The following is a 15,096-nucleotide window of genomic DNA, read 5'->3' as shown; positions in this document are numbered from 1 at the left end:
ATGGCCAAAAAACTCTTAAGCAAAATAAAATAACAAATGAGAAAAATATAACTTACCTCAATGAAAAAGGGTTAGTATAAAAAAAACTTCTAAAATAAGAAGAAAAAAGATCAAGAACCCTACCAAAATAGTATAAATGTATCTTGTTTGTAAAAGTTTCTCAGTGTCACTATATATAGAAAAATGCAAAGTAAAAGTGTACAGAAACATCATTTTTCATGTATCAAATTGTTCAGTTGCTCAGTCGTGTCCTACTCTTTGTGACCTAATCAAATTAGCCATAAGTAAAAAGAAATTTGGTGACACACTCTTCTGGCAAGCCTGTAGGGAAATAGTCACTCTCACACATTATTCATTAGCATCCAAACCTTATAAGAATTTCTAACAAAATTATCTAACAAAATAGATAAGGACCTAACAAAATTATATAAGCAGTTGCTTGGTGTCCCTTGTGGCTTAGCTGGTAAAGAATCTACCTGCAATGCGGGAGACCTGGGTTCAGTCCCTGAGTTGGGATGGTCCCTTGGAGAAGGGAAAGGCTACCCACTCCAGTATTCTGGCCTGGAGAATTCCATGGACTGTATAGTCCATGGGGTCACAGAGTCGGACATGACTGAGTGACTTTCACTTTCACTTTTTCTTTTTTGTATTCAGCAGTTCTACTTCAGAGGGTCTATTCCATAAATGTACTCTCAAAAATATGAAGAGATATATTCACAGGGCTGTTCATTGCATCATTATTTGGAAAAAACTGGAAACAGCCCAAATGTTTATCACTAGGGGGGTAGTTTAACTATGGTGCATCCTAGAATGAAACGCCATGCAGCTATAAAAAGGAATGAGAAGCAAAAAAGGAATGAGGAATATCTTTATATACTTCTATGACGCAATCTCCAAATTATATTGTTAAGTTTAAAAATATAAGAAAAACATGTCTACAGTGTGCTAATAAGAAAGGCAGTGGTATAAATAAATATACATTTTTGCTTATATTTTAGAAACAGAAGACTAAACCTTAAAATCCAGAACAAAATGGTTACCAATAGAGGGGGAGTGTGTGAAGAATACGTTGGAGAGGCCAGGGATGAAAGCTAGACTCCTCTGAATATACAATATATTTGTGTAATGTATATATATATACACAATATATATTCTTTTCCAGATTCTTTTCCATTATAGGTTATTACAAGAGATTGAATATAATTCCTTGTGCTATATAGTAATAGTAGGTCCTTGTTTATCTGTTTGACTACTTTTAAACAGAGTAATTTGTTTTTATAGCCCTACTAGGATATACTTATAGGATAATAAGAACTTTCCCCCAAACAGAGTAACTCTTCTAAACAATCATGTTATTCTTAGTAGTGTTATTGTTATACTCAGACTGCTGTTTGTGCCATATAGTGTGAAAGTCACTCAGTTGTGTCTGACTCTTTGTGACCCCATGGACTATACAGTCCATGGAATTCTCCAGGCCAGAATACTGGAGTGGGTAGCCTTTCCCTTCTCCAGGGGATCTTTCCAACCCAGGGATCGAACCCAGGTCTCCCACATTGCAGGCAGATTCTTTACCAGCTAAGCCACAAGGGAAGTCCAAGAATACTGGAGTGGGTAGCCTATCCCTTTTCCAGCGGATCTTCCCGACCCAGGAATCAAACCGGGGGTTCCTGCATTGCATGTGGATTCTTTACCAACTGAGCTATGAGGGGTGTGGTGTAAATAAATGTACTGGTATCAGACTGAATCTGGATTTTGAGCATGTGTGAAACAAGATATAAAAATGGGTGAGATCAACTGATTTTTTTTTTCTTTAAAAATATATAATTTGATCTGCAAACATTTCATAGCTCTGCCCACTTGTAAAGACCTGAAAATAGTGACCGTTTCATTGGTCCTGAACCTCTCTAAAACCAATGCTGTGGATTTAAACTTTGATTTCTCATTGAAAGAAATCCCAGTTCTTTGAAGAAATGGTTAATTTGCGGTTAGGGGTAAGAAATGTGCAGGATAATTTTCTAACCCTGTATACTAGAAAGAAAGAAAGATATGAAGACCAAGACTGTTAGGATTGAATTAGTAGGACCCAGGAAGCAATTTGAATAGATATCTACAAGAGAAGGAATAAATTTAGCGTCAATAAGAAGATAGTCAAAGGTGATTAAGGCCATCAAATCCATGGGCTCGTAATGATGTAAGTAAAGAAATACTGATTACCCTTGGAAATACTATGGAAATCTACTCCTTGCTTTGAAAAGTGGTGAATAAAGGGGGAAAAACATTTTTAATCCTTCCTACAAATGATAAATTAGAGAAGTTGAATAATTGATGGCAGAAGTTTTATTTGTAAAAATATCACTTGTAATAAGTGTACAAAGAATGTTACATATATTCAGAGAACATTCAAAGAATGTTATCTTCATCTTGAAATCTCTTAGTAGAACTGGGCAATGATTGTTAATGGACTGTCCATATAAAAAAGGCAAACAATATACAAATTAATGGTAGAGAATCTGCCTGCCAATGCAAGAGACGCAAGAGATGCAGGTTCAGTCCTTGGGTTGGAAAGATCCCCTATAGAAGGGAATGGCAGCCCATTCCGGTATTCTTGCCTGGAAAATCCCATAGACAGAGGAGCCTGGCATGCCACAGTCCATGGGGTCGCAAAGAGTCAGACACAACTGAGTACACATCATATTGCCATACAAGTTCATATGATACATATGTAGTAGGCTCACCAGAAATTATAGACTGTGGAAACAGATCAAATTTCTTAAATGCTGCAGTGGTTTTCAACTTAGTTGCATGTTAAAATCACTTAAAGAGTATTTAAAAACCTCACAGCCTATACTGCAATTGCATTAATGTCTCTGAGTTGAGACCCAAGCATCAGGACTCTTTTTTAGGCTTCCAAAGTTGTTTCAGTATGCAGCCAAGGTTGAAATGTATGGTTTTAGATCCAGCTGATAATTTACAGGAAATACAGGGATCCAAGGGTGCAATAAGCAAAATAAGACTGGGAAGCTCTAGAGGATAAATGACCCAATTTCTTAAATAAAGAATTAAAAGGAATAAAAAAGAGAGGAACTATAAATGGGGCTTGATGATATACCAAATAACTATAATATATGGACTATTTATGGGTCCTAAATAAACAAGCTAAAAAAAAGACACAAGTCAGTTGTACAGATACTGTCACTGATTGTTAATTTTGTAAAGTTTGATAAGAGAACTATGGTTACTTTTTAAAAATAGTCTTTACTATCAGAGATACATGTTGAAGTATTTATGGATGAAATAATATGATGTTGTCATTTGCTCCAAAATAACTGGCAGCAGTCAAGGAAAATTGGCTAGGGTTATGATAGATAAAACATCATCAAGCTGGTAAATGGTGATAACCCCAGACACACAGTCTATCCCTTTCCTTCCCTGCTCCCCCTTGGCACCTGCAAGTCTGTCGTCTATGTCTGTGAATCTGTTTCTGTTCTGTAGATAGGTTCATTTGATACTGTGACTTTTACCAAAATAGTTCCAGTGGCATTGTGGCAGTTGGAAGTTGGGTTACAGCCTGGAGGAGGCAAGGAGATGTATGCAGACTATGATTATAAGCAGTGACAGGACAGTGACTACTCATTAACTGTTGGAAGGTCAAGAGCAAGTGTTTACCATATTATTTGTATTTTTTGATTTTTTATACAATGAAAGTATGTTCAGTCTTTTTATAAAGAATTAATTGGAGGCTGAAAGTAAAGGAGAGAGTAGTAGAGGAGGAGCTGAAATAGAATGAGATTAAGTGTGGAAGTTGAATAATTGATCATGTATAGAATGGACACTTGTTCCTATGAAGAAAGTTAAAGACAAACATTTATAGGGGAATAGAGGAGAAGGTAATGGCAACCCACTCGAGTACTCTTGCCTGGAAAATCCCATGGACGGAGGAGCCTGGTAGGCTGCAGTCCATGGGGTCACTAAGAGTCACACATGACTGAATAACTTCACTTTCACTTTTCACTTTCATGCATTGGAGAAGGAAATGGCAACCCACTCCAGTGTTCTTGCCTGGAGAATCCCAGGGACGGGGGAGCCTGGTGGGCTGCCGTCTATGGGGTTGCACAGAGTCGGACATGACTGAAGGGACTTAGCAGCAGCAGCAGCAGCAGCAGCAGCAGAGGGTAAGAAGTTGAAGGTGACCTTTATTTTTGTTGCAACATTTATTGTGAGATAATGAGGGTGGTCATCTTCATATCATAAATGGATTCAAAGTTAATTAAGAGTTTGGAGAAGAACGTGTATGCTCTGTATTCCTGTTAAAAGGGAAGGGTATGGTGTAGAATACATACCCAGTTGGTATTGGATACCATACTTTGTATTGCTGTTATTATGAAAAAACAAAACCTAAAAAATCTCTTAGGTGCCATATCTGGATATTTTCAGACAGTTATTGCATCTTAATTATGTGTGTGTGTAGTGTAGTTTGTGCAAGTGGCTAATATTAGATTGTGTGTGCTTTTTTAAAACTCAGTTTCTTCATTCAAAGCTTAATGTTTTAGGCTTTGGTCAGATTTTCCATCTAAAGCTTCCATTTTAATATCTGTTTATCTTAAATAGGGTTTCTCTGAGCTTTAAAAAGGTCTGTTTTCTATTCTGATTTTAGTTTTATTAAATCATAACTTTAAAATTAAATCAAAAGCCATATTAATCCTCAATAAAATACATTTATAATTAGTTTTAGGTCATATAAACATTGATTGCTTTTAATATATAACTTGGACCATACATTTCTGGAACTTAGAAGGAAAAGTTCTTTTTATGAGTAATGGGAAAATTCATTACCTTGGGTGCAATTGACTTACCATTATTTTATTGTGGAACTATTTCTGTAGTGTATTTGGTCTATTTTTCAACAATACTGTAAACGATTTTTTATATGAAACTATTAAATACGAAGGAATAATATAGTCTGTGTTGGTCGCTCAGTCGACTAACTAACCATGGGGTCCATGCAACCCCATGGATTGTAGCCAACAGGATCCTCTGTCCATGGAAATCTTCAGGCAAGAATACTGGAGTGGGTTTTTATTCCCTTCTCCAGGAGATCTTCCTAACCCAGAAGTCGAACCCAGGTCTCCCACATTGAGGCAGCTTCTTTACTGCCTGAGCCACCAGGTCTATAATGTATCAGTATTTGAAAAATAGGTCTTTGTCAGACTGCTGGGTGGCCCTCAGCATTTGACTTTTTATCATTTTTATTGATGTGAATGAAGTATCATTCATTTTATCGGGGCAGATAGATTCTAAGATTGCTCCCATTGATCCCTCCCTCCTGATATTTATACGCTTGTGTTATCTTTTCCCCCGAATACAGGTACAACTTGTTTGTAATCTATAGACCATGCAAAGAAGAGGTCCCTTGTATGATTAGGTAACATAAGAGCGTAATTTCCATTTCACTAGCAAGCACTCTCTGTTGTCTTCTTGGATTACAAGCTTTGATAAAATAAGCAGTCATATTGGAGTGGTCCACTTTGTATGGTTGACCCCTTGCCAACAGCAAACTAGGAACTGAGACCCTCAATCAAGTTCAGTTCATCAGGAACTGAATCCTGACAACAGCCACATGAGCTTGGAATCTTCTCCCCGAGTTAAGCCTTCTGATGAGACTCCAGCCATGGCTGACAGCTTGATTAGAGTCTTAGGAGAGACCCTGAAGCAGAGGACCCGGCATGTCTGACTCATAGAAACTGTGAGATAATAAATGTATGTTTTTTAAAATAAGCAGCTACATTTGTGGCAGTTTATTGTGTAGCAATATATATCTAATGTAATTATGAAACAGAAAATACTTTCCAAGACATACCAAACCCTCCTTTACTTTCATAGTACTAGATGATTTAGATGCAAGACAGGTTTTGGGAACTGAGCCTATTAGGAAAGGAATGAACTAGAAATGAGTAGCAATGTACTTAAAAAGGAGGGACTTAACATAGCTATGGAGGCTTACTCTCTCAGGCCAAGAGCGTGGCAGGTTGTTAAAATAGGAGCAGCAGCCTCTGCTGGGATTGTCTACCTCACATCTTTTGCATTTGCTATTTCCTCCATCTGAATCACTCTTTCCCCAGGCATCCAAATGGGTCATATCCTTACTTCACTCAGAGAGGCCCTCCCTGTCGTCAGTAAATAAAATGCTACTGCCTATCCCCAGATTACTATGATGGTGTGGTCAGCCACCCAGAGTCAGACATTCTGGAGTATGAAGTCAAGTGGGCCTTAGGAAGCACTGCTGTTAATAAAGCTAGTGGATGTGATGGAATTCCAATAGAGCTATTCAGAACCGAAAGGATGATGCCATCAAGGTGTTGCATTCAATATGTCAGCAAATCTGGAAGACCCATCAGTGGTCATAGGACTTGAAAAGGTCAATCCTCATTCCAGTTCCTAAGAAGGGTAGTACTAAAGAATGTGCTAACCATTGGACAGTTGTACTCATCTCCATGATAGTGGGGTCAAGCTTAAAATCTTGCTGCTAGGCATCAGATTTATGTGAGCCAAGAACTTCCAGATGTCCAAGTTGGGTTTAGAAAAGGCAGAAGAACCATAGATCAAATTGCCAACATTCGCTTGATCATAGAGAAAGCAAGGGAATTCCAGAAAAACATTTACTTCTGTTTCATCGACTACAGAAGCTAAAGCCTTTGACTGTGCGGATCATAACAAACTGTGGAAAGTTCTTAAAGAGATGGGAATACCAGACCAATACCTGTCTCCTGAGAAACCTGTATGTGGGTCAAGAAGCAACAGTTAGAACCCTGTATGGAACAACTGACTGGTTCAAGATTGAGAAAGGAGTACGACAGGGCTGTCCGCTGTCACCCTGTTTGTTTAATCTGTACGTGAGCACATCATGAAAAATGCCAAGCTGAATGAGTTACAAGCTAGAATCAGAATAGGCAGGAGAAACATCAACAACCTCAGATACACAGATGGTACCACTCTAATGGCAGAAAGTGAAGAGGAACTAAAGAGCCTCTTGTTGAGGGTGAAAGAGGAGAGTAAAAGAGCCGGCTTAAAACTAAATATTAAATAAAACTAAGATCATGCCATCCCGCCCCATTCAGTTCAGTTCAGTCGCTCAGTCGTGTCCGACTCTTTGCGACCCCATGAATTGCAGCACACCAGGCCTCCCTGTCCATCACCTACTCCCGGAGTTCACTCAAACTCATGTCCATCGAGTTGGTGATGCCATCCAGCCATCTCATCCTCTGTCATCCCCTTTTCCTCCTGCCCCCAATCCCTCCCAGCATCAGAGTCTTTTCCAATGAGTCAACTCTTCGCCTGAGGTGGCCAAAGTACTGGAGTTTCAGCTTTAGCATCATTCCTTCCAAAGGACACCCAGGGCTGATCTCCTTTAGAATGGACTGGTTGGATCTCCTTGCAGTCCAAGGGACTCTCAAGAGTCTTCTCCAACACCACAGTTCAAAAGCATCAATTCTTTGGCACTCAGCTTTCTTCACAGTTCAACTCTCACATCCATCCGGCCCCATTACTGCATGGCAAATAGAAGGGAAAAAGATGAAAGTAGTGAAAGATTTCCTTTTCTTGGGCTCCAAAATCACCGCGGACAGTGACTGCAGCCATGAAATCAGAAGACTGTTGCTTCATAGCAAGAAAGTGATGACAGACCTAGACAGTGTGTTGAAAAGCAGAGACGTTACTCTGCTGACAGAGATCCATATAGTCAAGGCTATGGTCTTCCCAGTGTCACGTACAGTTATGAAAGATGTACCATGAAGAAGGCAGAATGCCAAAAAATAGATGCCTTCAAACTGTGATGCTGGAGAAGACTCCTAAGAGTCCCTTGGACAGAAAGGAGATCAAACCAGTCAGGGGAAGTCAATCCTGAATACTTGTTGGAAGGACTGATGCTGAAGCTGAAGCTCCAGTATTTTGATAATCTGATGTAAACAGCCGACTCATTGGAAAAGTCCCTGATGCTGGGAAAGATTGAGGGCAGAAGGAAAAGGGGGCATCAGAGGGTGAGATGCCTGGATGGCATCACTAATGCAGTGGACATGAACTTGGGCAAACTTTGGGAGATGGTGAAGGACAGGAAGGCCTGGCACATTGCAGTCCATGGGGTTGCAAACAGTCGGACATGACTGGGCTACTGAACAACAACATCACTATTCTCTAATCTTGATATTATGTTACATACTAATTTGTTTAGTGTCTTTCTCCTTCATTGGAGCATAAACTCCTCATGGGCAGGAACTTTGCTTTTTTTGTTCACTGCTGCGTATGCACCATTTACAACAGCATTTGTCATATAGTAAATGATCAGCAAATACTTGTTGAGTCAATTAGTCCACCTTCCAGATTTCACACTGACCAGGATTTGGTTGTCTGGAGGCTGATGGGAGTTTTCAGGAGTGATGCCCTTTCTTGGTCAGGACTCCAGTCAATGGCTGAGAGATGAGGTGTTGAGTCTTCACACAGGGAGATGTGCTAGCAGAGTCAGACAAACAGGCTGAGATTAAGCACAGCTACTCAAGACTAAGGCCAGATCTGTGAGAGCTGCAGCTCTGGGATAAACTAGGGGGTCTAGGAAGAGTGAGGTAATGAAGTCTAGGCTGTTAGAATCTAGGGAAAAGATTTAATTCCATACCTAGGTCCTTCTTCATCCTTTTTTCAGTTTGTTCATTCAGTAATTCAATGCCTGGTGTTATTCTAGGTAAAGGAAATACAGAGACAAATCAAATAGTATCCCTGTGTCATTAAACTTGCATTCTGAAGAGGGAGCACAGACAGTCAACACAAACTAATAAATAATTTCTTACAGTGTTCATTGCTATGAAGAAATCTTCATAAAACAAGCTACTGAAATAAAGATGAATTTCCTCTCCATGTTAGTGTCTATGTTGGAGTCACTAGTTATTGCTCAAAAAGAATTGGGCAATATTGCTCAATTGCTCATATGAAGGCATAATCTGAGTAATGGATTACTTAGTAACTGGGAATTAGTAATCTGTCATTTTCTATCTGTAAATGATTTGTTAGATTATTAAGATATGCAGTTAAGTTCTATAGACATTGCAGTTAAGTTCTATAGACATTTATCAAATAAGTAATTGATTGTAATCAAGTTTATAGGTAATTGATGTGAACATTTTAAACCTACTTATAAAAGAAAGTAAAGTAGAATTTAACTTCAGGAATTACCACACAATATTTATTTGTAAACTTTAAATGTATTTGATTTAAGTAACTTAGAATCAATGAGTCAGTCACGTTTACTGAGATGATATAGTCACAGTTTGGCTTTCTGAAACTCTGAACAGTGGATTGTTCTGCATAGATAAGATTTCTGTGAAAGTGAGCATATTGTCCATTGAAAAGCAAAACTTAATTTATTCTATCATTAAGAGATACTTACTTTATTTCTACTATGTCAAGCGCTGTATTGAGTACCAAATATGCATTGAAGAAAATGAGTCTTGTCCTTGTTCTCATCAAGTTTATAGTCAAGTACGGGAAACATACATTACATAAATAAAATTGGAAATTGTGGTAAATGGGAAGGGAAAAAGCAGATTCCTATAATGAAAGGAATATGATTTAGCTTTGAGAAGCTCAAGAACTGTGAAAGATCTGAGATATTTACCCTACTTAGAAAGGGTAGCCTGCCAAAGTGCTCTGGATATTGTCAGAAGACATAAGACTCCTGGGTCAGAGCAGAAGGACTTTATTACTCAGCATACCAAGCTGCGTGAGCATTGGCATCTTTGTTTTTTGGCTCCCCACACCTCCATGTCTCACAGGGAGACGCAGTTCAGTGGTAAGTATGCTGTGAGTTTGTCTCTCTTAAGCTGGGAGAATCTGCCACTTTTGCTGTAAGCAGTAAGCAAGCCTGCTCTTTGTGTGCTGAAGAAGTTACTTCATCTTTCAAGGCTACTTGCTACAGATGCAAACTTTGCTACAGATAAATGGCCTGGATAAAGAGCAATTAGGGCCTCTCATTGTTGACATACCCTGCAAGAATGTGTGGGAACACTCAGGGCCATAGTGAATGGCTTCTTCATTGGGGAGGAGGGATTTCAAAGAAGTCCTCACTGAGATTTTTTTAAACAGTTTTTTATTAGAGTATAATTGGTATACAATAACCTGAACATAATTAATGTGCACAGTTTTGTTAAGTTTTGACATACATGCACACCCATGAAAGCATCACAGCAGTGAAGATCAGTGAATATACTTGTCATCAGCGAAAGTTTCCATGTACCCCTTTATAATTCCTCTCCCTGCCATCTCCTTTCTCCTTCCCCAGGCAAATTCTTGACAAGCTTTTTGTCACTTTGAGCTAGTTTACTTTTCCTGGAACTATGTACAGATTGAATGATACAGCATGTATTATGGATTCTTACTTGCCTTTCATGGAGCAGGATTGTATTTAGAATCATCCATATTGTAATGTGTACTTCTGTGTAGTGTTCCATTGTTCAAGTATACTACAGTTTGTACGTGCATTCACCTGTGGATGGACAATTTGGGTTGTTTCCAGTTTTTGGCTATTACAAATCAAGGTGCTTTGAGTGTTCATATATAAATCTTTATATGGACATATACTTTTATTTCTGTTGAATAAACATGTAGAAGAGGAATGGTTTGACCATATGGTAGGTATATCTTTAACAGTTTAAGAAAATGCCAGACTTTTTTGCAAAATGATCAGTTTTTCTTTTCTACCAACAGTATATAAGAGTTTTAGTATTTCTGTATTCACTAACATTTGGTTTTTGTTTTAGCTAGTCTAACAGGTATATAGTCATATTTCATTATGATTTTTAAAATTTGACTTCAAAAGCAAAGTCAACAAAAGGAAAAATAAACAAGTGGGACTATATCAAACAAAAAACCTCTATACAACAAAGGAAACCATCAACAAAATAAGAGGACAAACCCACTAAATGGGAAAAAATATTTGAAAATTACATACCTGATAAGGGGTTAATATCCAAAGTATATATAGAACTCATACAACTCAGTAGCAAAAAACCAAAGTATCCAGTAAAACAAAATGGACAGGTTCTAAGTAGACATTTTTCTATAGACAACATATAGAAGGGCAACAGTACATGAAAAGATGCTTAGCATAACTAATCATCAGCAAAATGCAGATAAAAAACACAGTTAGATATTATCTCACACCTGTTAGAATGACTACTATTAAAAAGAAAAGAAATAATAAGTGCTGATGAGGTTGTAGTGAAAATGGAACCGTTGTACCTTCTTAGTGGGAATATAATTAACTGATGCAGTCACTATGAAGAACAGTACGGAGGTTTCTCAGAAAATTAAATATAGAACTGATCTAGCAATTCTTCTTTTGGATTTTTATCCAGGATCATTTAAATATATCTTTCTGTTATGATTTCTTATCTAAAACTATTTGGGTTTTTCATACTTTGTCTGATTTGAAACCTTTCAAATTTATTCAGATGATTTCATGGCATTAACAATTGTCATTTTTGGTAAATATTTCATGTGTACTTGAAAACAATGGCTACTTTGCTGTTTTGGATGAAGTATTCTATAAATGTCAATTTAAGTAAGTCATAGGTGGTGGTCGGGTATTTTTTATGCTTCCTGATTTTCTATGTATTTTATCAGTTTTTGAAAGAAAAAATTGAAAGTCTTCAACTTTTTTCATCAATGTGTTTGTTTCCTTATAGATTAAGTTTCAAAAACCAAAGGAACTTTGTGGCCAACCCAATACATGGTCCATATATCAAATGCAGTAAATAGTCTGGGAGGAAAATTACTGCTGCTGGTATTATTTTGAAAAGCCTTATTAAAACACACCTTTGTTTTGTCCTGTGGTATAGGCTATTTGTAGCACGGTTTTCATATACAAAAGAAACTTTATTTGCTACATTTTATTGTTTTATCATTTATCTAATCCATTTTATTGTTTTGCTTGGCAGCTTCTATGTTTTTGAAACAGGCATTTGAAGGCGAATACCCAAAATTATTGCGGCTTTATAATGACTTATGGAAGCGTCTTCAACAATACAGCCAAAATATTCAAGGAAATTTTAATGCAAGTGGAACTGCAGACCTCTATGCTGACTTACAACACATGGACGATGATACACAAGATGTATTCATACCGAAAAAGCCAGATTATGAGTATGTTTGTGTAATCAAATCTGTTTGTTGGCACGTTAAGGATTTTGTCCTTTATTTTTATTACAAGTTAGAAATTGGGGAAATGTTAATCTTTCTGAATATTTGTAATTATTATTAATTTTTTTACCTTAAAAGATTTCACAACACTTTTAACTTAAGGAGTCAAACTTTTATCCTTAGTTGAGCAGCCTGATTCCGACTGAGAATTTGTCTTAAAGGATATCACCAAGTAAGGTGAATAGAAGCTAAGAGATGAGCATGTGTAGTCACTGTCCTTCAATTGATACTATAATACACTTGTAATTGTATAGCATCATTATTGATGGGCCAGTGGCATAAATGTGATACAAAAGGAACTGGTATGTTCAGGAACTATAGTGGAAACAAATCTTATGCTGGGATAGGTTCTAGTCTGGTGGGCAAAAGCTAAATACTGTTGAAATTAAACCTGAAAGTCTCTTAGATGAGTCATGAGTATAGTATATGTAGTGATATTTATAAGCCACATTGGAAAACAATGTACCAACTCAATAAGTTTAAACCTGCCAGCTTTCCTCCTAAATTGAAAAGAAGTACTGTTTTCATATTTCTCTGTAAGTACCAAATCAATTGATTGGTTTGCACACTTCCTTTAAACACTTGAATCATTTATTGTGATGTGATTGACTCAAGTAACAACAGATTCTTATCACCTACCTTGTAAGAAAAATGATAGATTTATGAGTGCTTTTTTAATGTTTGTTTCAACTTTATTTTTTCCTGAATACTTACAGTTGAATTGTAGCCACTTTAGTAAGAAGTTCTGACTGGTAAAATACAGATTATATAAGTTTTGATTGGTAGAGTAAGTGCATAAGAGTAGGCTGAAGTGACAGAAGGGACTTTGTTCTCTTCAGTTACTCTTTCACATTAAACATGAAGTAAACCCGAACATGGTTTTTGGCCAGTCCAGTATATTAAGGTTTTTTTTTTTTAAGTATATGAAATAAAATATGTAGTATCATTCTATTTCTGGCTTAGTTTTATTTTCAAATTCATATGCTTGTACTGAAAAGCCCTGGAAACATACATAGCAAAAAGTAGTAATGCTTTATCTCCAATAGGTAGAGTTTTTATTTTGTATTCCTGCTTTTATTTAAAATGAGCATATGTTACTCATGGGGGTAGGGGAAAGACAGTAAATTCAATGTAGAGAAAAAAATCGGAATAAAAAAACCTTTTATTTTGACTAGTGGGATATCATTGTCACGTTTTGGAGACTAACTTCAGTCAAGTAGCTGATGTGGAAGAAGAGTTGTGACCTGTACCCTAAGAAACCAAAAAATAATGAGAATAGTAAGGAACAATTGTATTATGTTTTACATATTCTTTTGAGGAGTGAGGCAAAGAGTCAAACATAAATTTGACCATGGTAGCTGAGCCAAAGGAAGGTTTTTTTGTCATTTTTAATTATAGAGGGAAAACTGAGAGTGTTTATAGATAGAAGTAGCCAGTGGAGAGAGCAAGAGGTAATGAACAAGATCTTGAAAGAATCTGAGTATAATCAAGGCACAAATAACCAGGTTAACATTTTTCTTTTTTTTTTTTTTTTTAGCATTTTTCATCATTAAGTATTCATGCTGAATTTGAGAGCTGTTCTTGTTATGAAGAAAATAAAACAAGCATATTCCCTGATGGTCCAGTTGTTATGACTCAGTACTTTGACTGCTGGGGCCTGGCTATAATCCCTGGTTGGGGAACTAAGGTCCTACAACCACGCCCCTTCTACCCCCCCCACCACCCCCCACCAAAAAAAAGACAAGACAACATGATAGAGTGCCCTATATAAGGTGGTGAGGGACAGTCTCTATGAGAAGATAACTTTGACCCAAGACCTCAGTAAGAAATCAGCCATGGAAGATTTGGAGTAAGATTTCTGCAGGTAGAGAGAACAGCAGATGTAGAGTCTTTGAGAAAACTAAGATGGAAATGTTGAGGAATAGAAAGCTGGAACACAGTGAAAGAGGGAGAGGGGGGGCTATGAAATTGGCTCAAAGAGGGAGGAAAGTGTAAGATCATGTAAGGCTTTATTCACTATGGTATGGGATTTGGAGTTTATTCAAAACAGTAGAAACCATTGCTTTTAAACAGAGGAATGATATGAACTGATAAACACTTTAAAATTAACACTAGGGCTTCTATATGGACAACTAGGGAAAGCATCACCACAGGGAAAGAGAAGTGGGAAATGGAAGCTGTTTTGTTTATCCGGACAAGAAATGACAATGACCTAAAATAGGATGAGTGGATGAGGTGGTGAGAACTGGTCAGATTGCTTCTAGATATACTTGCTAGTAGATTGGATTTGAGAGGAAAAGAAGAATCAAGGATATGTATGGACAAGTTGGGAGAAGACCAAAGATTGGAAGCCATGGTCTCATCAAGTAGTGTTGAACAAAGGTTTTTCTTTTGAAACTCTTGAATCAAAGATACAAATAGAGATGTTATAGACTTTTTGAAAAGGTAGTTGACTGTGAATCAGGGCTAGAAATGCATATTTGAGAATCATCGCTATGCAGATCTTGAAAAATCATGGGTCTGGAGGAGATTCTATAGGGAAGATATATGTAAAGAGAAAAGGGAACTTTGGCCCAAGATATGCACTCCAGAATTTATAACTTTCTTGGAGGATTGGCAGCCTGCAGGACTGAGACAGAAAGAAAAATGGTGAGATAGGAGGAAAACGCAAAGTTGTGTGGAACTCTTAAGGAAAGAGTTCATTAGTCAGAGGAGGAATGGTTAACTGTGTCACATGCTGTTGAAAAGCTGAAGAAGCTTAGGACTGAGAATTGACCTCTTGCTATAGCAAAATAAGGTGGTTCAAGGGCTAAGTGTGGAACGGTGGATATAGTGAAGTGAAGTCGCTCAGTCGTG

The 15,096-nt window shown here is 37.4% G+C and overlaps 1 protein-coding gene across 2 annotated transcripts in view; it reads left to right on the top strand.

Moving 5' to 3' along the window:
* The window catches only part of COG5 (component of oligomeric golgi complex 5), a 285,394-nt gene that overhangs the window by 203,325 nt on the left and 66,973 nt on the right, over positions 1–15,096 (top strand). For both annotated transcript variants that reach the window (XM_044946598.2, XR_006552749.2), the window contains exon 12: positions 11,979–12,183. In XM_044946598.2, the coding sequence (XP_044802533.2) occupies positions 11,979–12,183 (205 nt within the window). The remainder of the gene's footprint in view (positions 1–11,978; positions 12,184–15,096) is intronic.

Source organism: Bubalus bubalis, chromosome 8, assembly GCF_019923935.1.
Source record: "Bubalus bubalis isolate 160015118507 breed Murrah chromosome 8, NDDB_SH_1, whole genome shotgun sequence".
Lineage (NCBI taxonomy): Eukaryota > Metazoa > Chordata > Mammalia > Artiodactyla > Bovidae > Bubalus > Bubalus bubalis.
Note: the sequence above shows the minus strand (reverse complement) of the source record. Positions and strands in the feature narration are given on the sequence as shown.